General features: G+C 46.5%; 1 protein-coding gene across 1 annotated transcript in view; it reads right to left on the bottom strand.

Annotated features, from left to right (window-relative positions):
- Positions 1-26,310, bottom strand: part of LOC124795195 (calcium-binding mitochondrial carrier protein SCaMC-2) — a 241,085-nt gene that overhangs the window by 136,953 nt on the left and 77,822 nt on the right. The window contains exon 4 of the mRNA XM_047259101.1: positions 10,778-10,889. Coding sequence (XP_047115057.1) covers positions 10,778-10,889 — 112 coding nt within the window. The remainder of the gene's footprint in view (positions 1-10,777; positions 10,890-26,310) is intronic.

Here is a 26,310-nt window from a genome sequence, read left to right as displayed (position 1 = left end):
CAATATGAAAAAATTTAAATTGTTGTAACTGTGATGTCTACATGAATGAATGAAATAAATGAACCATGAAATACCATTGTTAGTCTTTTCTGGTCCAGGCAGTTCAGTCCAGTTCCGAATTAGGCTGCAGCATACTTCTCCCCATAGTTTCTCTTTCAAAGTGCGATCACTGTATTCTTTTAATTTCCTGTTGTAGAGAGCTGGTCGCTTTTCTACTTCTGCAATTAGTCTTTCTGAATTGACACCACAACTTACAATGTCATCCGCAGCGCAACTCCCGTTATCAGACATGCTGCTGGCGCGCTGAACTTGCGTGTATGCAACACAGAGCGAGAGCGACTGACAGAAATCGCGTCGCTAGTGCGCGCGGGCCCATGCCAATGGTTGGTTGGTTTGGGGGGATTAAAGGGACCAGACTGCTACGGTCATCGGTCCCTTTGTCCAAGTACTAAAAAAACACCCACAGAGAATAAAATACGAGTAACAGAATAGAGCACAGACGACACTGAACAAGAGAAACTGAGACAAAGACCAGACAAAACGAACTAAAAGCACACAGAGTGTGACGGTGGTTGGCCGACCATTGAAATAAAAAAGGAAGAGCCAACCACTTGAAACACATTAAAAAAATCAGTTTAAAACCGGAGGCCAAAGGCCAGAATCAACACAAAACAAGAAGATAAAAACAGAAACACTCAGATTAAAGAATAAAAACCCCCTGCCCGAATAAAACGTAAAACTAAGTCAGCCATAGCCGAGTCATCAGTTAAAAGGGCAGGGAGCGAGTCAGGCAGTGCGAACGACTGCCTGAGCGCAGCTAAAAACGGACACTCCAATAAAACATGAACCACGGATAAAACGGAGCCGCAGCGACATAGAGGCGCGTCCTCACGGCGCAATAAGTGGCCGTGCGTAAGCCGAGTGTGCCCAATGCGCAGCCGGCAGAGGACAACAGACTCCTTGCGAGAGACCCGCAAGGAGGAGCGCCACACACCGGTAGCCCCCTTGATGGCCCGAAGTTTGTTGCGTGAAGGCAGGGCGCGCCATTCAGTGTCCCAAAGGTCCAGAATTTTGCGGCGTAGGAACGCTCGCAAATCTGTCTCCGGGAGGCCAACGTCCAGAGATGGTGCACTAGTCGCCTCTTTCGCCAGCCGGTCAACATTCTCGTTGCCGGGGATCCCAACATGGCCTGGGGTCCACACGAAGACCGCAGAGCGGCCGCAACGCGCAAGAGTATGCAGGGACTCATGGATAGCCATCACCAGACGGGAACGAGGAAAACACTGGTCGAGTGCTCGTAAACTGCTCAGGGAATCGCTACAGATAACGAAGGACTCACCTGAGCAGGAGCGGATATACTCTAGGGCTCGAAAGATGGCGACCAGCTCAGCAGTGTAAACGCTGCAGCCAGCCGGCAAGGAACGTTGTTCGGAATGGTCCCCTAGAGTGAGCGCATAACCGACTCGACCAGCAACCATCGAGCCGTCGGTGTAAACAATGCCAGAGCCCTGATACGTGGCCAGGATGGAATAAAAGCGGCGGCGGAAGGCCTCTGGAGGGACCGAGTCCTTCGAGCCCTGTGCCAAGTCGAGCCGAAGGCAAGGGCGAGGAACACACCACGGGGGTGTACGCAGAGGCGTCTGGAAAGGAGGCGGAATAGGGAAAAACCCAAGCCCGCAGAGAAGCTCCTTGACGCGTATGGCGATCGGACAACCCGACCGGGGCCGACGTTCCGGCAGATGGACGACTGACGGCGGAAACAGGAGACGATAGTTAGGATGCCCGGGCGAGCTTAGAACATGGGCAGCATAAGCGGCTAGCAAACGTTGGCGTCGGAACCGCAGTGGAGGGACACCTGCCTCCACGAGTAAGCTGTCCACAGGGCTGGTGCGGAAAGCACCAGTGGCAAGGCGTATCCCGCTGTGGAGAATTGGGTCCAGCACCCGCAACGCAGACGGGGATGCTGAGCCATATGCCAGGCACCCATAATCCAGACGGGACTGGATTAACGCCTGGTAGAGCCGTAACAGGGTAGAGCGGTCGGCTCCCCAGCGGGTGTGGCTCAAACATCCCAGTGCATTGAGATGCCGCCAACGCGTCTGTTTGAGCTGCCGGATATGAGGCAGCCAAGTCAACCGGGCATCGAAAACCACCCCCAAAAACCTGTGTGATTCCACCACCGAAAGAAGTTCGCCGTTAAGAGAAAGCTGCGGCTCCGGGTGGACAGTACGTCGCCGGCAGAAATGCATAACGCAGGTCTTGGCTGCCGAAAACTGAAACCCATGCGCTACAGCCCAAGACTGCGCCCTACGGATAGCGCCCTGTAGCTGACGTTCAACAGCTGCAATGCCGGGAGAGCTGTAATAAAGGCAGAAGTCGTCAGCATACAGGGAAGCGGAGACAGAGTTTCCCACGGCCGCAGCAAGACCGTTAATAGCTATTAAAAACAGACAGACACTTAAAACGGAACCCTGTGGCACACCGTTCTCCTGGACGTGGGAGGAACTATACGGGGCCGCGACTTGCACGCGGAAGGTACGACACGACAGAAAATTGCGGATAAAAATCGGCAGAGGACCCCGAAGACCCCATCCATGAAGCGTAGAAAGAAAGTGATGACGCCACGTCGTATCGTACGCCTTCCGCATGTCGAAAAAGACAGCGACCAGGTGCTGACGGCGGGAAAAGGCAGTACGGATGGCCGACTCCAGGCTCACCAGATTGTCGGCGGCGGAGCGGCCTTTACGGAACCCACCCTGAGATGGAGCCAGAAGGCCCCGAGACTCCAGTACCCAATGCAAGCGCCGGCTCACCATCCGTTCAAGCAACTTGCAAAGAACGTTGGTGAGGCTAATGGGACGGTAGCTGTCCACCTCCAGAGGGTTCTTTCCAGGTTTCAAAACGGGGATGACAATGCCTTCCCGCCATTGCGACGGAAACTCCCCCTCGACCCAAAGACGGTTGTAAAGATCTAGAAGGCGCCGCTGGCAGTCCACTGAAAGGTGTTTCAGCATCTGACAGTGGATGCCATCTGGCCCAGGAGCGGTATCAGGGCAAGCAGCGAGGGCAATGCGAAATTCCCACTCACTAAATGGAGCATTGTAAGATTCTGGGTGGTTGGTGCGAAACGAAAGGCTCCGACGTTCCATCCGCTCTTTAATGGAGCGGAAGGCCTGGGGGTAATTCGCAGAAGCGGAACTCATAGCAAAATGCTCTGCTAAGCGATTTGCAATGACGTCGGAGTCAGTACAAACTGCTCCATTCAGTGAGAGCGCAGGGACGCTGACAGGTGGCCGATAGCCGTAGACGCGTCGAATCTTGGCCCAGAGCTGCGATGGAGTGACATGGAGGCCAATTGTGGACACATACCGCTCCCAGCACTCCTTCTTGCCTTGGCGGATAAGGAGGCGGGCCCGCGCACGCAGCCGTTTGAAGGCGTTAAGGTGGTCGAGGGAGGGATGTCGCTTGTGACGCTGGAGCGCCCGCCGGCGATCTTTAATCGCTTCAGCGATCTCAGGCGACCACCAAGGCACAGCCTTCCGCCGAGGGGACCCACAGGAATGGGGAATGGCAGATTCGGCGGCAGTAACGACGCCGGTGGTGACCGATTGAACCACCGCATCAATGTCATCGGTAGAGAGAGGCTCAAAAGCGGCAGTGGAGGAGAACAAGTCCCAGTCAGCCTTATTCATAGCCCATCTGCTAGGGCGCCCAGAAGAGTGGCGCTGTGGTAGTGACAAAATGATCGGAAAATGGTCACTACCACACAGGTCGTCATGCACACTCCATTGGACAGACGGTAAGAGGCTATGGCTACAGATTGAAAGGTCAATGGCGGAGTAGGTGCCATGCGCCACACTGAAGTGTGTGAAGGCACCATCATTTAACAGCGAGAGATCGAGCTGCGACAATAAATGCTCAACGATGGCGCCTCGACCTGTTGCCACTGACCCACCCCCCAGAGGGTTATGAGCGTTGAAGTCGCCCAATAGCAAGAAAGGTGGCGGCAATTGGGCGACCAGTGCAGCCAGGACATGCTGCGAGACATCACCATCCGGTGGAATGTAAAGACTGCAGACGGTAACAGCCTGTGGCGTCCACACGCGTACAGCGACAGCCTCTAAAGGCGTCTGGAGAGGGACAGACTCGCTGTGCAGAGTGTGAAGGACATATATGCAGACGCCACCAGACGCCCTTTCATAAGCTGCTCGGTTCTTATAATAACCCCGATAGCCACGGAGGGCGGGGGTTCGCATTGCTGGAAACCAAGTTTCCTGGAGAGCAATGCAGAAGAAAGGGTGAAGGCTGATAAGGTGGCGGAGCTCAGCTAGATGGTGGAAGAAACCGCTGCAGTTCCACTGGAGGATGGTGTTGTCCATGGCTGGGAAAGGCGTGACGGGACTGGGAAGGCAGATTACGCCACTGGGTCACCTGCTGCCTCCGATGTAGCATCCGTGCAAATGCCATCCATTGCGTCCGTGGGACCGGCAAGAGCGAGGTCCTCAGCGGACGCCAGAATCTCCACCTCGTCCTCAGAGGCAGAGCTTGTAGGAAGCGGCGGGATCGGTGCCACCGCATTACCGTTGGTCTTGGGGACTTTCTTCTTGTTCTGCTTGTCACGCTGTGCCTTCGGCGCTTCAGGCTGCATGGGCTTCACTGGGTCAGTCTCAGGGACAGACGACGACCGCGAGGCCCGACGACCAGGGACTGCCGGTTGTTTCAACCACTTGCGGGCGTCCGCTTTTCCAATGGTCGGAACTTGCGAAGGGAGGTCCCCAAGGGATCCCTTCCTGGCGAGAGCAGCCGAAGAAGTCTTACGCTTCTCCGGCTGGGAAGGGGGAGCTGATGTCCCCGAAGGTTGGGAGGGTGTTGCTCCTGAAGAAGATGGAGCAGGAGCAACAGGGTGTGAAGTGCCCCCCACAAGCAAGGGGGCCGGTGTATGCTGACCGATCTTAGAGCCGATTCGTGATGACGGGAGAACCGTCGTTGCAGCAGCGGCGTAGGTTGACGGCATTGCCACAGGATGGAGCCTCTCATATTTCCGTCTAGCCTCGGGGTAGGTCAGCCGGTCCAAGGTCTTATATTCCATTATCTTCCGTTCTTTCTGCAATATCCTACAGTCCGGCGAGCAGGGGGAATGGTGTTCTCCGCAGTTAACACAGATAGGAGGCGGGGCACATGGAGTATCGGGATGCGAAGGACGTCCGCAATCCCGACACGTCATGCTGGAAGTACAGCGAGATGACATGTGCCCGAACTTCCAGCATTTAAAACACCGCATCGGAGGAGGGATATATGGTTTCACATCACAACGGTAAACCATCACCTTAACCTTTTCGGGTAAGACATCACCCTCAAAGGCCAAGATGAAGGCACCAGTGGCGACCTGATTATCCCTCGGACCCCGATGGACGCGCCGGACGAAGTGAACACCTCGTCGTTCGAGGTTGGCGCGTAATTCATCGTCGGACTGCAGAAGAAGATCCCGGTGGAATATAATACCCTGGACCATGTTCAGACTCTTATGCGGCGTGATGCTAACGGAAACATCCCCCAACTTGTCACAATTGAGCAACCTCCGTGACTGGGCAGAGGATGCCGTTTTTATCAACACCGATCCAGACCGCATCTTGGACAAGCCCTCCACCTCACCGAACTTGTCCTCTAAATGCTCTACAAAGAACTGAGGCTTCACGGATAGAAAAGATTCCCCATCAGCTCTGGTACAGACAAGATATCTGGGCGAATACGTCTCAGTGTCACGCAATGCCTGTCGTTCCTCCCATGGTGTGGCGAGGGAGGGGAACGATTTGGGGTCATGAACGTTACCTTTAAAATGGGCTCTCGAACGCTTAGAGACTGCTGACGGCTGGCCGCCAGCGACAGATGATGTACCACGCTTCATTGCGGGTCATCCGCCCTGATGCCACCTACTCCGACCAAGGGCCCTCCCCACGGGCGCCACCCAGCCACAGCAAAGGCCACCTGGCAGGATGGCCATTGCCGGGAGTCCTGATGCCCCAGGGAGATGGGCATCTACTCCTTGGCATACGTGGGGAGTGAACGGCGCAGGCATCAGTAGAGCGATCCCTGTGTTGTCAGGGGGCTACAACCAAGAGGGTACATGGCGACCCCACCACAACGGACTGGCTACCGTGCTGGATCTTAGGTGCAAAAATGGCCAAGGTCGTCGTCACAGTTAAAAGAAACACTGCAGAGTGCAGCGTGGTAAGCGCCCAAGAGATCGAAAACGAGCGGGACACCATTGCAACGACGAGAAAGACGGCTATAGGTCTAATTGCACGAAGGATACAGTGCACCATGTAAGGTGCCCTTCCCCAATTGGATCGCTCTTCGGAATAATTTAGATAGATGGAGGTCAAACCCGAGAGGGGACCAGCACATAAGGCCGAAACGTTTGAGACTCCTTTTAGTCGCCTCTTACGACAGGCAGGAATACCGCGGGCCTATTCTAACCCCCGAACCCGCAGGGGGGCCCATGCCAATGCCTGTGAATCATTCCACACCTGCCATAATCGCGTCGCACGTGAAATAGGGCCGGTTGCGTCTTTTAAATCGTCGCTACTTTTTTGTCGCACGTGCGCGCGCTCCTATTCGAGCCACCATTTACCGGCGTGATGTGTGGCTTATGAGCAGCCGCTCGACCATGAAATCCATGTTTTCTCACCTCCCGCCAACTGTCATAGTACTTGCAGTGGATTCTGATGCAGTTTGGAATTCCCTCTTCAACTGTCGGCGGTCTCTGTCAGTCAACAGACGAGGTCGGTCTGTACGCTTTTGTGCTGTACGTGTCCCTTCACGTTTTCACTTGGCTGTCACTTAGAAAACAGTGGACCTAGGGATGTTTAGTAGTATATGGAAATCTCGCGTACAGACGTATGACAAGTGACACCCGTCACCTGACAACGTTCGAAGTCTTGAGTTCCGCGGAGCGCCCCATTCTGCTCTCTCGCGATGTCTAATGACTACTGATGTCGCCGATATGGAGTACCTGGCAGCAAAATGCACCTAATATGAAAAACACATGTTTTGGCAGGGGGGGGGGAGGTGTCCGGGTACTTTTGCCCACATAGTGTATGTCTGTGGAGGAAAGGTCTGGAACGGCGTCCATTCACCCTCGCCAAATGACAAGGTGCTTGAATAAAATAACTCGCGAAACTTCTGAGGTGGTGCCAAACTGAAAGTTCTGGAACAGTATGGATAATAGAATGCAGTAATAGTATGCTAAATTTCTGAGGGTTCTTGGTGAGAAGTAAAAATATGCAGAACGACTTCAGATGTATGTATCTAACATCTACTCGGCAACAGTTTTAGTTTACATTATTTAGTTAACACGATAAACACCACGACGTGGAATAGCGCACCAAATTGGTGCCTTCGATATTGTTGACACATGCATACTGTCAGACAAGTGATTGAGGTCTTCAGTGCGCTGACATGATTTCGATTTGATTTTTATTTGGTTCTGTTAAATTAAATTCTGTACTAAGGTTGTATTTTAATGTAGGAAAAGTCAAAAATACATTATTACAGGGAGAAAGGAGAAGAAAAATAAACAATACTGCGAAGAATGTACACACACACAGGGATAAAAAGAACTGCTGTATGGCCTTTTCGAGTGGCTGTTTTGGACTGTGAAGATTTGCCAATGAATTTCATTACGTAGAAAATATTTTGGCTTAGTCATCCGAGAAGTATGAGTTACACAAAGGAACGTACATGAGCAGTCACAGGAAAAGGGGGAAATTATCTTGGCGAATGGAGAAAAACAACAACCTCGGATGTAGAATGGTATATGCGAGGCACACTACAAAAATAATCAAGGGAAGAATAGCTCGCCGAAATGAAGGCGTAAATGGTCATACTGTTACAGTGCACGCCAAACACAGTTTTTGCAAAAGTAGCGGTATTGCAGCACTGCCGCCGAGCCACCAACGTGGGCCAGCAAACAGCTGGGCTCTGCAAGGTCGTGTTGCGCAAGCTGTGGGACGCCGGGTCTGCTGCCGCAGCTATCAGCGACCTTGGAACCACAGGTACACGCCTGCCCACACGACGTCAGATTTCCGTTAACCACTCGTTATACTACGTCATCGCCAAGGCGTTCTTGTACGCGTCACTTCTGCCGCGTTCTTAATCAGACTCTCAAAGGCTTGGGGTAGGACTACGTGGAGGCACATACGAACGACGCGAATGGAGTTTTCTTAACTGGTCTACAATATATTACATTGATGGTCTTCAGACAAGCGAATTATGTAGCCAGTAAATCTGTTATGAATGTATGATAAATATGTTTCTGATTTTCAGCTCTTGCGTATGATATCCCTTTATCAGCTAGAAGGATCATCGTCACTTGTGCTGCTTATTTCCGTTTCACATTTGAATGATTAATAAACCACCTTTTTTCGGAGCTGATTTGCGTACAAGTTGTGTACGGCTCTGCCCCCTTGTATTTCTCGTAATTTACATATAAAACATGCACACGATAAGCACCGAAGTACGCGTCGGAGACTTACGTATTATATTAGATACTGTAAGTTTTCTGAAATACACCAAAGTTCGTTAAAAGCACCAAAGTTCGTTAAACATGGACCTAAGCTGCTGATCAGTCTTTAACATAACCTTTATTTTGCATTAACATTTGGTTGCTTCGATAACTCTCAATCATATTGTCACCTTCCAACTTAATCTACACTTGACACTTCATCACAAATCAGTGTCGCCAAAATTATGATTTTAGGAGGGAGGAGGAGGCAGATTAGTTGCTGAAGAGCAATATGTTTCTCCCGCTTAGATCTGAAAACATTGCAAACACTGAAAGCTCTGGTCACGGTTAGAATGACAGTTGACTGCTGTATATACTGACTGTGTCAGTAGTTTTGTTTTCAACTTTTTTACTATTTCTGTTTGTTTCCATAACACGACTGTCATTCACTTCTATGAGGTAGTATAACAAGACAAATCGAATCTGAATAGCCAACATTATAAAAGCTGGCATTGAAGAAGAGTTACACCATCTTATTGTGAAAAGCATTTCAACAATACAAAATGGCCTTTGAATAGGGCATTTAGACGGCACAAATTAGTCAGTTTGACATGCGGTGCTTCTCTTGCTTCACAAAGGGTTCTCAAGTATATTGGCAGTAAGCAAAATAAATTGAAAAATCAGCCAACCAGTTGCAAAGAAAGGTTTATTATCCCTTGACCATGGTTTCAATATCTGTAAAAATATCTTTTTCTTCAGAAGATATTTTTTACAATTATTGAAACCATAGTCACAAGAGATAATACACCTTTATTTGCAACTGGTTGGCTGATTTTTCAATCTATTCTGAATTACACAGGTTTCGCAGCCATGTTTACGATTTTCGTACAAAATGCTTATAGGCAATATCTAAAGAATGAGAATACAACACAATACACTAAATAACATCTACATGACAAAGTGCCACTGAAGACTCCTGCACTGTGCCTGTTATTTGCGAGAAACTTAACATTGATAGGTGTTTCACATACATAAACAAACCTGAGAGAACAGAGCAGTTCTGAATCTCCATTTAATCCTACTGATAACCATCTGGTTGGTTCAAATGGCTCCGAGCACTATGGGACTTAACATCTATGGTCATCAGTCCCCTAGAACTTAGAACTACTTAAACCTAACTAACCTAATGAGATCACACAACACCCAGCCATCATGAGGCAGAGAAAATCCCTGACCCCGCCGGGAATCAAACCCGGGCGTGGGAAGCGAGAACGCTACCGCACGACCACGAGATGCGGGTTTAACCATCTGGGTACTGTAGTAGGCAGAAGCAGGGCAGGTTCTAGGTCAGGTCCAACTGCCACAAGCCGCCACTTCAGGAGAGCGGGGGGGGGGGGGGGGGGGGGGGGCGCAAGCTGAGAGGGGTGCCAAAATTGTAAGATTTCTATGCAGAATGAGTCACAATTGGTAGAGGCCGCTTGGGACACCAAGCTGAGAGGAGCACCAAAGTGCAAACACTTGTATACAGCATGTATCAATTCGTAGAAAAATCTAACAATGGTGAAGGTGTACAGGGAACAGGGGGAAGGAGGTGGGACTCCAAATTAGAAGTCACTTGTGTAGAAAAGTTTTCTCAAACCAGCCCTGGGCAGAAGAGTCTATCTGATAATTCTTTTCAAAATTATTGTTGTTGTTGTTTTTTGGGGAAGGAGACCAGACAGCGAGGTCATCGGTCTCATCAGATTAGGGAAGGATGGGGAAGGAAGTCGGCCGTGCCCTTTGAAAGTAACCATCCCGACATTTGCCTGGAGTGATTTAGGGAAATCACGGAAAACCTAAATCAGGATGGCTGGACGCGGGATTGAACCATCGTCCTCCCGAATGCGAGTCCAGTGTTTAACCACTGCACCACCTCGCTCGGTAATTCTTTTCGAAGAAATGCGTACATTCTTATATACAAACTAGTGATACAAGAGTGTTTGATACACGAGTTAAAACTTCACGATCAGCCCCATTTAATTTATGAAAAAACCACCACTAAAAACTGCAATTCTTTTTAAGTATTTAATGAAATATCCTGTCAAAAATTTTAACTGGATTATATAACAGATAAGTTACATTTGAAAACTTTTGCCGATGTCATTACTAGCATTCAGTGTTACACTCTGATTCACTGTGTTGTGTTACAATTTCATATATCTCTAGGATAAATGTTGGTCATTATTATTATTATTATTATTATTATTATTATTATTACTATTATTATTTACATACCGTAGCATGTCTCCAATACTTGATGAGCTCAAAGATGTCAGTGCTTGGAGCATACAAAAGGAAATCCCTCCATTCATCAAAACTAATGTTGAGGCTTCCATCCTGGTCCATCCTACAGACAAAGGCAGGCACTCATATGAAGTTTCATAGTAACTGTGATAGATATAGTTATTAAATACTCTTTACAAAAAGAAACCATGCTGTGAAGGATACAATACTGTCGAATCAAATGTGATTTAAAGATTTCATAAAACGAAACTCAGTTCAGCCTGTTTTGGATGATTAAGAGTTCCACTGTGTTTAATAGCATCCAAAAAAGTACTTTCATATTTTGTAGACTGTCACTCCTTGATGAGTGAGAGCCAATTTTAGACTAATACCGTATGTTTGCCATTTCAATTCATCTGTGAATCCTTTTACCTGGCAAAACATGATTAAATGGTGACATGTAAAATGGTTTTAAAAATAATGCATGAAATTCACCTAGGTTCCATGGCTAGGGGGGGGAGGAAGAGAGAGAGAGAGAGAGAGGGGGGGAGGAAGAGAGAGAGAGGGGGGGGAGGAAGAGAGAGAGAGAGAGAGGGGGGGGGAGGAAGAGAGAGAGAGAGAGAGAGAGAGGGGGGGGAGGAAGAGAGAGAGAGAGAGAGAGAGAGAGGGGGGGGAGGAAGAGAGAGAGAGAGAGAGAGAGAGAGAGGGGGGGAGGAAGAGAGAGAGAGAGAGGGGGGGGGAGGAAGAGAGAGAGAGAGAGAGGGGGGGAGGAAGAGAGAGAGAGAGAGAGAGAGGGGGGGGGAGGAAGAGAGAGAGAGAGAGAGAGAGGGGGGGGGAGGAAGAGAGAGAGAGAGAGAGAGAGAGAGAGAGGGGGGGGGGGAGGAAGAGAGAGAGAGAGAGAGAGAGAGAGGGGGGGGGGAGGAAGAGAGAGAGAGAGAGAGAGAGAGAGAGAGGGGGGGGGAGGAAGAGAGAGAGAGAGAGAGAGAGAGAGGGGGGGGAGGAAGAGAGAGAGAGAGAGCGAGGGGGGGAGGAAGAGAGAGAGAGAGAGCGAGGGGGGGAGGAAGAGAGAGAGAGAGAGCGAGGGGGGGAGGAAGAGAGAGAGAGAGAGCGAGGGGGGGAGGAAGAGAGAGAGAGAGAGCGAGGGGGGAGGAAGAGAGAGAGAGAGAGAGGGGGGGTGGAGGAAGAGAGAGAGAGAGAGAGGGGGGGGGTGGAGGAAGAGAGAGAGAGAGAGGGGGGGGGTGGAGGAAGAGAGAGAGAGAGAGAGGGGGGGGGTGGAGGAAGAGAGAGAGAGAGAGAGGGGGGGGGTGAGGAAGAGAGAGAGAGAGAGGGGGGGGGGGTGGAGGAAGAGAGAGAGAGAGAGGGGGGGGGTGGAGGAAGAGAGAGAGAGAGGGGGGAGGAAGAGAGAGAGAGGGGGGGAGGAAGAGAGAGAGAGAGGGGGGGAGGAAGAGAGAGAGAGAGAGGGGTGGGAGGAAGAGAGAGAGAGAGGGGTGGGAGGAAGAGAGAGAGAGAGAGGGGTGGGAGGAAGAGAGAGAGAGAGAGGGGTGGGAGGAAGAGAGAGAGAGGGGTGGGAGGAAGAGAGAGAGAGGGGGGGGAGGAAGAGAGAGAGAGGGGGGGAGGAAGAGAGAGAGAGAGAGGGGGGAGGAAGAGAGAGAGAGAGAGAGGGGGGAGGAAGAGAGAGAGAGAGAGAGAGGGGAGGAAGAGAGAGAGAGAGAGAGAGGGGGAGGAAGAGAGAGAGAGAGAGAGAGGGGGAGGAGAGAGAGAGAGAGAGAGGGGGAGGAAGAGAGAGAGAGAGAGAGGGGGAGGAAGAGAGAGAGAGAGAGAGGGGGAGGAAGAGAGAGAGAGAGAGGGGAGGAAGAGAGAGGGGGGGAGGAAGAGAGAGAGAGGGGTGGGAGGAAGAGAGAGAGAGGGGGGGGAGGAAGAGAGAGAGGGGGGGGGAGGAAGAGAGAGAGAGAGAGGGGGGAGGAAGAGAGAGAGAGAGAGGGGGGAGGAAGAGAGAGAGAGAGGGGGGGGGGAGGAAGAGAGAGAGAGAGGGGGGGAGGAAGAGAGAGAGAGAGAGAGGGGGGGAGGAAGAGAGAGAGAGAGAGGGGGAGGAAGAGAGAGGAGAGGGGGAGGAAGAGAGAGAGAGAGAGGGGAGGAAGAGAGAGAGAGGGGGGAGGAAGAGAGAAGAGAGAGAGGGGGAGGAAGAGAGAAGAGAGAGAGGGGGAGGAGAGAGAGAGAGAGAGAGGGGGAGGAAGAGAGGGGGGGGAGGAAGAGAGAGGGGGGAGGAAGAGAGAGAGAGGGGGGGAGGAAGAGAGAGAGGGGGGGAGGAAGAGAGAGAGAGGGGGGAGGAAGAGAGTGAGAGGGGGGAGGAGAGAGAGAGAGGGGGGAGGAAGAGAGAGAGAGGGGGGAGGAAGAGAGAGAGGGGGGGAGGAAGAGAGAGAGGGGGGAGGAAGAGAGAGAGGGGGGGAGGAAGAGAGAGAGGGGGGGAGAAGAGAGAGGGGGGGAGGAAAAGAGAGAGAGAGGGGGGAGGAGAGAGAGAGGGGGAGGAAGAGAGAAGAGTGAGAGGGGGAGGAAGAGAGAGAGAGAGAGGGGGGAGGAAGTGAGAGAGAGTGAGTGGGGGGGAGGTGGAGAGAGAGTGGAGGGGGGAGGAGAGAGAGGGGGGGGAGGAAGTGAGAGAGAGGGGGGGAGGAAGAGAGAGAGGGGGGGGGAGGAAGAGAGAGAGAGGGGGGGAGGAAGAGAGAGAGGGGGGGGAGGAAGAGAGAGGAGGGGGGGAGGAGGAGAGAGAGGGGGGGAGGAAGAGAGAGGAGGGGGGGAGGAAGAGAGAGAGGGGGGGGAGGAGAGAGAGAGGGGGGGGAGGAAGAGAGAGAGAGGGGGGAGGAAGAGAGAGAGAGGGGGGAGGAGAGAGAGAGGGGGGGGAGGAAGAGAGAGAGGGGGGGGAGGAAGAGAGAGAGAGGGGGGGAGGAAGAGAGAGAGTGGGGGGGGTGAGAGAGAGAGTGGGGGAGGAGAGAGAGAGGGGGGGAGGAAGAGAGAGGGGGGAGGAAGAGAGGGGGGGGGGAGAGAGTGGGGGGGGGGAAGAGAGAGGGGGGGAGGAAGAGAGAGGGGGGGAGGATGAGAGAGGGAGGAGGATGAGAGAGAGGGGGGAGGATGAGAGAGAGGGGGGAGGAGAGAGAGAGGGGGGGTGGTAGAGAGAGAGGGGGCGAGGAAGAGAGAGAGGGGGAGGAAGAGAGAGTGGGGGGAGGAAGAGAGAGAGGGGGGGAGGAAGAGAGAGAGGGGGGAGAAGAGAGAGAGGGGGGAGGAAGAGAGAGAGGGGGGGAGGAAGAGTGAGTGGGGGGGAGGATGAGAGAGAGGGGGGGAGGTAGAGAGAGAGGGGGGGAGGAAGAGAGAGAGGGGGGGGGAAGAGAGAGAGGGGGGGAGGAGAGAGAGAGAGGGGGAGGAAGAGAGAGAGAGGGGGAGGAAGAGAGAGAGAGGGGGAGGAAGAGAGAGAGAGGGGAGGAAGAGAGAGAGGGGGAGGAAGAGTGAGAGGGGGAGGAAGAGAGAGAGAGGGGGAGGAAGAGAGAGAGAGGGGGAGGAAGAGAGAGAGAGGGGGAGGAAGAGAGAGAGAGGGGGAGGAAGAGAGAGAGAGGGGGAGGAAGAGAGAGAGAGGGGGAGGAAGAGAGAGAGAGGGGGAGGAAGAGAGAGAGAGGGGGAGGAAGAGAGGGGAGGGGGAGGAAGAGAGGGGTGGGGAGGAAGAGAGGGGTGGGGAGGAGAGAGGGGTGGGGAGGAAGAGAGGGGTGGGGAGGAAGAGAGGGGTGGGGAGGAAGAGAGGGGAGGGAGGAGAGGGGAGGGAGGGAGAGAGAGAGAGAGAGAGAGAGAGAGAGAGAGAGAGAGAGATGTATAGCAGGAAAGGAAACTTAACTATGACTTCCTTCTACAGCTTTTTTTCCCTGCACAAAATAGTTGATAACTACACTGAGAACAATCTTGACAACTGATGATACGGTACATGTATTTCAGCCTTGTGAATTTTCTCCCCAAGTGATTTATATAATTTCTTTGTCTTTGCATTTACAATGGACATGAATATTCTTTACACTAAGTCTCCAAGGTATTTCAGAAGCTCTCAAGTACTTAATAATATTGTCACTCACTAAATCAATTTACTTGCAATTATTATTTTATGTCTTAGTAAATTTCATCTAAACGAGACAAACAAAAACTTACAGTTTATTTGGTCACTCTACTGTCTCTAGATTTAGTAATTTTAAAGTGTGCACTGACTGGTGATTACATCACAAAGTAAAATTAGTGAAGGTAAGCTTGTTTCATTTTTGTTAAGTACTAGAGCAAAATGATACACATATAAATAATAAGCGTGAAACACAATGAAAGGGGGAGGAGGTTCTGGTTAGGTGAGAGTAGGCCAAATCTCAAACCTGATCACAGGCCATGGCATTCCAACTTGAAGCTGAAGTTGGAAAGTTACAGGTCAATCGCCAAATGCCTATAAATAAATTATTTGCAAAGTAACCAAAACAGCTTCAAATATGAACTATTATAGTTCACAATGACATTACCTACAAAAATATATACTGCCTGGGGGGGGACGTAGCACCCAGAAGGAGAGATGATGACAGAACGAAACTTCACAGATTGAGAGGGTATGCGATGTTACAAAGAACTTGGCAGTACAAGTTCACTTTTCTGTATGATGTTGTACCCCCCTCTATCCTGGATGAACACATTAATTCCATTGGGAAGGGTGTCAAAGCTGTTGTGTCCTCTCCCAAGGCAAGCTCGTCCACAACTGTGTTAAATGGACTTGACATTCTGAATACTGTCATGACAGAGTGGACATCCGAGTTGATCCCTCACATATTCTATCAGGTAAGTATCTGAGGACCATGCTGGTCACAAAATACCTCAGTCAAAATCATGCAGAAAAATCATGGAGACACTTGTCACCTGTGGACAAACAATGTCCTGTTGAAAAATAGCACCAGGATAGCAGTGCATTAACGGTAACACTTGAGGATGCAGGATGTCCTTGACATACTGTTGTGCCATAAGAGTTCCCTCAATCACTACCAGCGGACACCTGAATTCATACCCAATGGCTCCCGAGACCATGATGCCAGTAGTAACACTGCTGGGCATCTCAAACACATTGGAAGAAGGACCTTCCCAATGCACCAATACACCCACCAATGACGGTCATCTGGACTAGTGTAGAACTACCACTCATCGTTGAACACAGTGCAGCACCATTGATTACCAGTCCGCGCTTTCGGTCACAGCACCATTCCAAAATCAGACATTTGCTTGCGGTGTTAATGGCAGCTTATGCATGGGATGGCAGTTCCATAGCAGTTAATCTTACCACTTGTGTGAGATGACACAGATTGTTGCAGAGTGTCCATTATTTGTTCTTGCATGGAAGACACAGATATGAAGAGGTTATGTGCTTGGTGCACAATATGGCAATCCTATCTTGTGGTGATCAGGCATAGTTGGCTGGAGCCTTAATAACAAGCACACACCTGTAAGTGTGGTTTGAATGCTGTGCTCAATTTATCGAAGACTCTCTTACTTATGAAGAAAAGTATAACTATACCAACAAATGAAACCAATATCAAGTGAAAAAAATGATAAAATTTCACATATAAAAAAATTGTTATGTTTTTGAACTTCCACTGCTATGAGTGTGAATCCTGAATTCTTCCTGGTCATGCTGACAAAGTATTATGAATTTATTTGTAAAAGTACAGACAGTGGAAATTAAAATGTACTGTGGTGGTGGGGAAAAAATGGAATCCGAAGTACATAGCAAAATGAGAAACAGAAGTAAGATCTATGGTCACTTAAAAATGTTAAATGAATTTATATATCTCTGTTCATACTCAGCAAACCACAGTAAAGTGCATGGCAGACAGTGCTTTCTAGAGTATCACATATTAAGGTTTATGCGCATTCCATTCACATATGAAGCAAGAAAAGAATGACAGCTGAAATAGCCCTGTGTGCACTGTAATTTGTCCAATCTTTCTTTTGCACTAGGAAGAGCTCCAGGAAAATGCTGAAAAATGTGAACAGAGAGATGCTTAAGAAAGCCTACTTATTAAATTTGAAGACTTGGTTTTAATTGAGGAATCATGGAATATGCTACAGTCCTCTGCTACAGAACAAGATTACACTAATTACAATGCTCACAGAGGCATTTAAGCAAATGTTCTTCCCATGCTCCATACATGAATGGAAAGAGCAAAAACCTTAATACATGGTCTGATAGAAAGTATGTGGACACCACCCTTTGCCTTTATGATGGCTTAACTCTGCTGGGGCCACTTTTAATGACGTGCCTGAATGTCTGGAGGAACGGTATCCCATTCGTCCTCAACAGCTGAAACCAGAGAAGGTAGTGTGGTGTTGGATGCTGGGGTCTGGGATGAAAATGTTTTAACTCATCCCCAATGTGTTCCAGTGGGTTCAGGTCCAGACACTGGGCACATCAGTCCATTTCAGGAATGTTGCTGTCTCCAATCCATTGCTTCACACATGCTGTTTGTGACAGGGTGCACTGTCATCCTGAAACTATCAATCATCTCTCTGAACTGTTCCTCTACTGTACCCAATGTTGTAAAATGTGTCAATATTTAGTGTTTCCTTAAGAACAATATGGGGACCAATCCTAACCATAAAAAGCACCTCCAAAATATAACAATACAGTCTCCACACTTCACTGTTGACACTGTACGTGACGGCAAATAGGAACCCTTCCCTCAGGTTGACACAGAGTATTGCATGATTCATCACTCCAAATCACTCCTTTCCAGTAATTCATTGTCCAGTGGCATCTTTTACACCATCTCAAATGCCAGTCGGCACTGACTACAGAAACATGTGACTTACGAGGAGCTGCTTGACCATTTTACACTATTCTTTTTAACTTCCTATGCATAGTCACTGTGCTAGCTGGCTTCTGGTGGCATTTTTGAGCTGACGAGTGATGCCTTATGGTGATTTCATGTGATTCTTTACAACCACCCTCTGCAATGGTCAAAGGTCCCTGTCCATCAATTCATGATACCTGGCTGGTCTTGGCATTGGTGTGGTTGTTCCTTTACATTTCCATTTCACTTCACAATCGCTTAACTAACAGTAGACTTGAGAAACTTTGGAAGGGCTGGAATGTCCCCGCTAGAGTTATTCAGGTGACATCCAAAGACTAGTTCATGTTTGAAGTTACTGAGCTCTCCTTACTGACCCATTCTAGTGTTACTGCTTTTCTAGTGACAACACAATACTCCCTGCCTCGTTCAGTGGTCAATTCCACATTACATACAGATGTCTGAATACTTTTGCTCTCACAGTGTATGTGGTACATTGGGAATTACCCTCTGCCACATGCTTCACTGTGGTTCGCTGAGTATGGATGTACATGTGGCCCTTTCAGGACTCATTTGACCATTCATGCTGCCCTGCATCGTATAATTTCAATAACCATGTTAGGACTGTCTGGTATGTGCCTCTCACAATTGAGCACTATTCTCGGCTGGGCCACAGATTTGTGTTGTAAGCAATTTCCTTTGTAAACTGACTACTTTTTCCCAGTTATCTACCAATGAATCAGTCTGCCACCTGCTTTGCCTGTGATGGTGTCTAAGCATCGGTACATTTCATAGCCAGACATTTGTTTGACTTGACTGTTTCCAAATTTGACTCACTGACACTGAAGTTTACGAATCACATTTCTGAACATTTAAAACAAGTTGCCGATCTTCAAATTACCTCAAAAGGTTAATCCGATTGGATCTTTGTACGGCTTTTCAAATAGAATTTCATTGTAGGTAGCTGCATCACTGCAGAAGTTTGGGATTAATATTAATAGTCTGCCAGGCTGTTAACATACAACATAAACATCAAAAGTCTCCATATATTCTCCCAGGCCATACCTGAGGTGATTTCTACACCTGATAACAGTTCTCCATTCAAGAAACAGGCTGCATCTTCTCTGCCAATAAATCCTCAGTCCAGTCAAATTTAATTTGACTTTGCATATGGTTGTACTTCTAGTAATAAGCAATAGTATGGTGTGGAGTTTGGAAAAGTTTTAAAGTAGAGAAATATGGCTTTCAGGATGTCGGAGTACAAGTTGTGTTTCACAGGACTGATGCTTTCAGAATCACTACTGTTTGACAAGGTGGTCTTCTGATTGAGATACTCACTTTGTTTCAGTTGAGAATGCCCTCTAAGAGTCTACAACAGGATGGATTGAAATAATATCAGCATTAATATTACGGGTAATTTCCGCTACCCTTCTTGTAGAAAAGTGTGAGCTGTTATTTCCTCCAACAAATAGGTACAGTTTTTGTTGAGTGATCTATGGTATATCATGGTTACGAAGTGGGCAAATTAGGCTGCTAATTCTGCAGAGGATCTGACAGGAATTCCATTGGGTCCTTGTAACTTTTTCATTTTTAGTGATTTTAGATATTTCTCAGTGCCACTGACACTAGTACTTGTATAACTCATCTTTGTAGTGTTGCTACAATTACATTGGGACAGTATTCCTGAATCTCAGTTTATAAAGGAACATTTGAATGTGGAATTAAGTATTCCTACTTCTGCTTTGCTCCCCTTAGTTTCAACTTGTGTGTTAATCCATGAGTTTCTAGACACTAACTTTGGTGCCACTGACAGCCTCAATGTAAGACCAGATTTTCCCTGGGTTCTGAAAGAGGTATTTCAGTAACATTCTGCTACGGTAGTGGTTGAAGGCTTCACACATTGCTCTTGACAGGCAAATGTGTTTCAGCTGGCATCTATGCCTCTACATTTTGTTTTCTAACCTATTCTGCAGTTGTCAAAGTTTCTTCAGAATTTTCATTACCTGAGACTGTACGCCAAAAAAGGTCTCTCACACCATCATCATTTGTAGGTACCAATCTATCCCATGCTTGACTAACTATTCTTCTCATCTTACGTCACAGTTCCTCTCTGTGCACCTGCCCAGAGCTAAAGCTTTAGAGTTCCTCCTTGAGATATGACACTACTGCCTCTGCCTAGTTTACCATATTCATAAACCTTTTTTCTGTTTTAAAACTGGCCTCCTCCATTGTTGCTACAACTGCATCTTAATCACTGATCCAGTTTTAATGTGGAAAATTTCAAGGACATCAGGTCTATTTGTTGCTGTTAGGTCTAATATATTTCTATCATTAACGGACTTCTGAACTATCTGTTCTAGACAGTTTTCTGAGAAGGTATTTAGTATCATTCCACAGGATACCTTGACAGGCCCACCACTTACAAAAATAATCATCCCACTCGATTGTTAGATGACTGAAGTCTCCTCCAATGATAATGTTATGACTGGGAAACAAATAAACCAGTGAGCTAATGTTGTTACTAATATTTTCAGTTTCATCTTGGGATAGATAGGATGGTCAATAGAAGAATCTGATTAAAAATTTATGTTCATCCGTTATACTGAGTCCAAAGTAAATGATCTCAACTGCAATTTCAATTTACATCCCTGTCCATATGAATTTCTTGCCTACTAGGACAAATACACTGCCCAAATTTCCCCATTAGCTTTTCTTCTTGATACATCCTCCTGGATATACTCCAAAAATACAACTTCTTTAAATTTTTGCTTTTAGCTAGATGTATAGTACTATGTGAATCCCAGTACTGTTTAGGAGAGTTTAAAACTGGCGTAATGTCTTAATAGCTTCAACAGCTGATCATGAGAATTTCAAGATCCTCTGATGTGGGGACCATTTCTCTGATCTTACACTAATACTTCAGGGTCTCCTTCAGTTATCATTTGCAAAATAAATTAATAAAAAAAGAAATTGGATTAGAATCAATGATGAAGTGATAAGATCTGGAGCATACGCTATGACTGGAGGACGGGAAAGGCAATTGGCTGTGCTCTTTCGAAGGAAGCATCCCGGTATTTGTCTTAAACAATTTAGGGAAGTCAAGACAAATTTAAATATGGATGCCTGTATGGAGATTTGAGTTGTCGTCCTCTGAATATGAGTCTAGTCTCTTACCCAATTTCACCTTGCTCAACGAATTTCCTGGATTGGATACAGAGATGCCTAATCCAAGAAGCCCTTTCTACTAAAATATAACATACCTCAAAATTTGCTTAGAGAGTAAGAGAAGCATTCAGCAAGTTCTAATATGAAATAACATAAGTGAGATCATTTAGGATTGAAATATCTTCACCAGATCCAACTCTTTGCAGTAACATAAGCTTTGCAATTTTTAGTGTGTTTGTAGATCTGTATTTAAAGTTGTGCTGTTGTTCAAGTATGTAACAACCTTCTATTCTACTTCTGACTTACGTATTAAAATTTACCAAAACTGCTGAACTCTGAATGACAGTGCTCAGTGCATAGAACAACAAATAGCATAATGAAGGGTAAAAAAAAAAAAAATTATACGCACGCACGCACGCACGCACGCACTGCCTCACAAAAAAAGAGGAGCACCCAGAAGACATAGCTGGATCTCAGTGTAACTTTTTATACATACAATCCACTGGAGGGAGGGGGGGGGGGAGGTTGGTATGTTAATGATCAATACCTGTAATTCTCTAGGACAAGTGGAATGGCCATCAGAATGCATTAATATAGTTTTTGTTTAGTATTGTTACCAAGCCTAGTATTGCACACAAGGGGTGTGAACAGCACGAGGTGCTGCGTAATCAATGAAGGACATGGAGATGTCCCATACTCAAGTGAGACAGTGTTATCAGTTCCTGACAGAGTTTGAAAGGGGCCCTCATTGTGGGCCTCCATTTGGGCTGTGGTTGAATCATGCAATATCCAGATTTATGAGGCATTCAGGTGAAAGTCGCCCAACATTGAACTACGTGGAAACATAAGAACAGGCATACTTGTTTGTCAAGGTTCTAGTCAACCTCTTCTGACCACTACAAGAGGAGAGTGCCATATTTTGCACTAGGCACATCTTAACCCTTTCACAACTCTGCCTACCACTCCACATGTAGGGTGTGTTAACACCACAACACAAAAGGTTGCGTTTGGAGTGCTGTCATCTGCGGGAAGCATGGACTACTGATGAAAGGTACTTCATTGTGTTCAGCGAAGAATTACAGTTCTGCGTTTCCTGGATGACCTTTGTCTGATAGTATAATGGAGAGAGATCCCATTCTTCCTTTGTTTTGGAGAGACACAGCAATGTTACTACTGGCATCAGGGTGCTGGGTGCCACCGGGTATGACTTCCTGTCATGGCTGGTAGTAATGAGGAACTCTCATGGCACAATGGTTTGTCATGGATACCCTGCATCATTTAGTGTTACCACTTATGTAACAGTAATGTGCTAACATTTTTCAACAGGATACTGCTTGTACCCATATGGCAGGTGCCTCTATGAATTTACTGTGGGATGTTAAAGTAGTCCCGCAGCCATCGAGGTTCCCGGGTCTGTCTTGGATATAAGGTGTGGGATTAGCTTCGATGCCAACTCTATCACAGTGCCAGTATCTATGATAAAATGGACCAGTTACAACAGTTGTAGGCCGACTTGTCTCAGAAGAGGATACAATAGCTTTATGACACCCTTCCCAAGTGTCAATGCGCATTATCTAGGCCGGAAGTGGTGTACGGTCACACTGTAAGTGGGCTCATATTGCCAAGTTATCTGTAAATTTAACGATTTTGTGTCACTGAAATAAAATCACACACTCTCACAACCTGTGAAGTTTCAATTTGTTTCCTTTCCTCTTCTGGGTGCTTCACATTTTTCGAAAGGCAGTCCAAATTCACATGAAGTGAGGAAAAGAACATAAAATGACAACGAAAGAATGGTCATTAGAGCTAAACACTCCCTTGGTAGTTAAAAACCAAACAGTTGAAGCAGGAGCTCAAGGGTATCACAGAAGAAACCAGCCTGGCAGTTACCTTGAGCGATTTAAGGAAACTTTTCCTGCCGAATACGAGTCTACTGACCTATCACTGCACCACAGCACTCTCTAAAATGCCAATGAAGAATGAAAAATTAGAACCTATAAAGATTATATTATTGGATTCCTTTACCACTGCACTGCAGTATTTTAAACTTATGAAATGAAAATAAACTGAATACCTTATAATATCTATGTTGTTAATCAGTTTTTATTTTTACTTTACTATAAAATGATGTCCTTGTCTGCAAAGACTGTATTAACCCTCAATAAGAAATTATATTGACAATAAGACAGGAACAAGGACAATGATCTTTTATCATTCTCTATAAAAGATTTATTCTTGAAAGTTAACAAAGAAAAGTAAGTGTTCTATAATACATTTCTACTGTTATCCATCTTTACTGTCTTACATCTTACCACTTCTTAAAACTGTTGTATTCCATCACTTATATTCTCATTTTCTTCAGCAGTCAATGTCACACACAAAATCTAAACCATTGCATTAAAATTCACTTCTTTTATTAGCTTATGCTCATGCACAACCCCAGCCATATAATCTCAGCAATTCTTAGGTCTCACATCTGTATTTAAAGTTTTTTAAGAGTTTAAAATCTCAATGACAAGAAAATCAACGAGGACTGAATATTGTTTTGTTACCCTATGACCTTTTAAACAATAAGGTAAATATAAATTTTTTGTTGTTGTGGTCTTCAGTCCAGAGACTGGTTTGATGCAGCTCTGCAAGCTACTCTATCCTATGCAAGCTGCTTCATCTCCCAGTACCTACTGCAACCTACATCCTTCAGAGTCTGTTTAGCGTATTCATCTCTTTGTCTCCCTCTAGGAGTTTTACCCTCTATGCTGCCCTCCAATACTAAATTTGTGATCCCTTGATGCCTCAGAATATGTCCTACCAAGCAATCCCTTCTTCTAGTCAAGTTGTGCCACAAATTTATCTTCTCCCCAATTCTAATCAATACCTCCTCATTAGTTATGTGATATACCCATCTAATCTTCAGCATTCTTCTGTAGCATCACATTTCGAAAGCTTCTATTCTCTTCTTATCTAAACTATTTATCATCCACGTTTCACTTTCATACATGGCTACACTCCACACAAATACTTCCCGACACTTAAATCTATACTCAAAGTTAACAAATTTCTCTTAAACGCTTTCTTTGCCATTGCCAGTCTACATTTTATATCCTCTCTACTTCGACCATCATCAGTTATTTTGCTCCCCACATAGCAAAACTCGTTTACTGCTTTAAGCATCTCATTTCCTAATCTAATTCCCTCAGCATCACCCAATTTAATTCGACTACATTCCATTATCCTCGTTTTGCTTTAGTTGATGTTCATCTTATATCTTCCTTTCAAGACACTGTCCACTCTGTTCAGCTGCTCTTCCAGGTCCTTTGCTGTCTCTGACAGAATTACAATGTCATCGGTGAACCTCGAAATTTTTATTTCTTCTCCATGGATTTTAATTCCTACTCCGAATTTTTCTTTTGTTTTCTTTACTGCTTGCTCAATATACAGATTGAATGACATCGGGGAGAGGCTACAACCCTGTCTCACTCCCTTCCCAACCGCTGCTTCACTTTCATGTCCCTCGACTCTTATAACTGCCATCTGGTATCTGTACAAATTGTAAATAGCCTTTCGCTCCCTGTATTATACCCCTGCCACCTTCAGAATTTGAAAGAGAGTGTTCCAGTCAACATTGCCAAAAGCTTTCTCTGAGTCTACAAATGCTAGAAATGTAGGTTTGCCTTTCCTTAATCTTTTTTCTAGATAAGTCGCAGGGTCAGTATTGCCTCACGTGTTCCAACATTTCTACGGAATCCAAACTGATCTTCCCCCAGGTCAGCTTCTACCAGTTTTTCCATTCGTCTGTAAAGAATTCGTGTTAGTAGTATGCAGCTGTGACTTATTAAACTGATAGTTCAGTAATTTTCACATCTGTCAACACCTGCTTTCTTGGGATTGGAATTGTTATATCCTTCTTGAAGTCTGAGGGTATTTCGCCTGTCCAATGCATCTTGTTCACTAGATGGTAGAGTTTTGTTAGGCCTGGATCTCCCAAGGCTGTCAGTAGTTCTAATGGAATGTTGTCTACTCCTGGGACCTTGTTTCGACTTAGGTGTTTCAGTGCTCTGTCAAACTCTTCACGCACAATCATATCTCCCATTTCATCTTCATCTACCTCCTCTTCCATTTCCATAATATTGTCCTCAAGAACATCACCCTTGTATAGACTCTCTATATACTCCTCCCACATTTCTGCTTTCCCTTCTTTGCTTAGAACTGGGTTTCCATCTGAGATCTTGATACTCATGCCAGTGAATCTCTTTTCTCCAAAAGTTTCTCTAATTTTCCTGTAGATAATGTTATAGACAAGAGCTCAAATCACTAGACAGGAAAAAGGATTGAAAAATCAATGTATAAAGAGTATGTAGGGCAAGCAAATGAAATTAAAACCTGGATAAAAGAAAATGAAAGGCCGCAAAAATTCCTTTGCTAAGCAAGTGTAAATCTGACCTTAAATCAAAAGGTCTCTACAATCCTGAGTCAGTCTCGGGACTTATTTTTCTGGTACCTATCACTTCTTTGCCAAATATTTGCTGTGCCACGGTTTGGCATGTATGATAAACTGTAGGTCATCCAATAAATAGGTAGGTAAGTAATTTCAGAGATAAGAAAAAGACAAAGGCAAAACCTTTCCAATAGTACCATACCTAATGGTGTTAAAAATCAACTATCAGACAGTAAATTAACCTCACATGGAGGGGAAGATCCTAATCCCTTCTGGATGGCAAATCTTCCACCTCTATGAGTTCTGACCACACAACTCTTGACAAAACAGTTACTTAAGATCCTTCTGTTATGTTTTGCTGGTAAAAAATGAAACACTGGACTAAAGTTAGAAGTCAGTTCACTGGGCACATAACTGTTCTCATGGGCCATCCCATTCTTGGCACAGGCAGGGTATCTAGAGCAGGATTTACAATTAAGATGCTTACACGACTACCAGGTAACAAGCAAGATGACATGGGTAGGGCTGTTATAGGGACTAACAAGTCAATTACCAGCTGGGTGAACAGCAGGAGGGTACAAGTCATATCAGTCTTATTTGAGAGCATTTATACTCTTGGAAAAGAAGCTGACTGACAGAATCTAGCACATGGTGCCACTAGATTATAATGGAAGGTGAAATTCTGAAATCTGCATCAGCCCTTGAAATGAGATCAAGGATCAACATAGATTGCAACAAACTTCTGTGAAGCTAAGGAAAGCAAAAGCATAAATTGGCTTTGGGTCCTTACCCATTCAGGTATTAATGGTAACGAACAAGCTGACAGAAAGGAAAGAGCAACAATGCCATTTGTTGGACCCAAACTTGTCCTAAATATCATAAAGGCAATAATGAAATCTGAACTACATGGCTGGATCAGAAGGCAGTACACAAAACTTTGGACTAAAATCTGGAAACAGAAACATGGTGAGCTAATGATGCTGAAGCCACATTTACAGAGAAGTTATGTAATCTTGGGCTTTAAACTCAGGGCGAGTTTAATGAAAAGCCGTGGGAACCATAAACATCTATACATGATGGAAATAAGAGTAAGAAGCCCAGAA

Source organism: Schistocerca piceifrons, chromosome 4, assembly GCF_021461385.2.
Source record: "Schistocerca piceifrons isolate TAMUIC-IGC-003096 chromosome 4, iqSchPice1.1, whole genome shotgun sequence".
Taxonomy (NCBI): domain Eukaryota; kingdom Metazoa; phylum Arthropoda; class Insecta; order Orthoptera; family Acrididae; genus Schistocerca; species Schistocerca piceifrons.
This window is presented reverse-complemented; position numbering and strand designations above follow the sequence as displayed.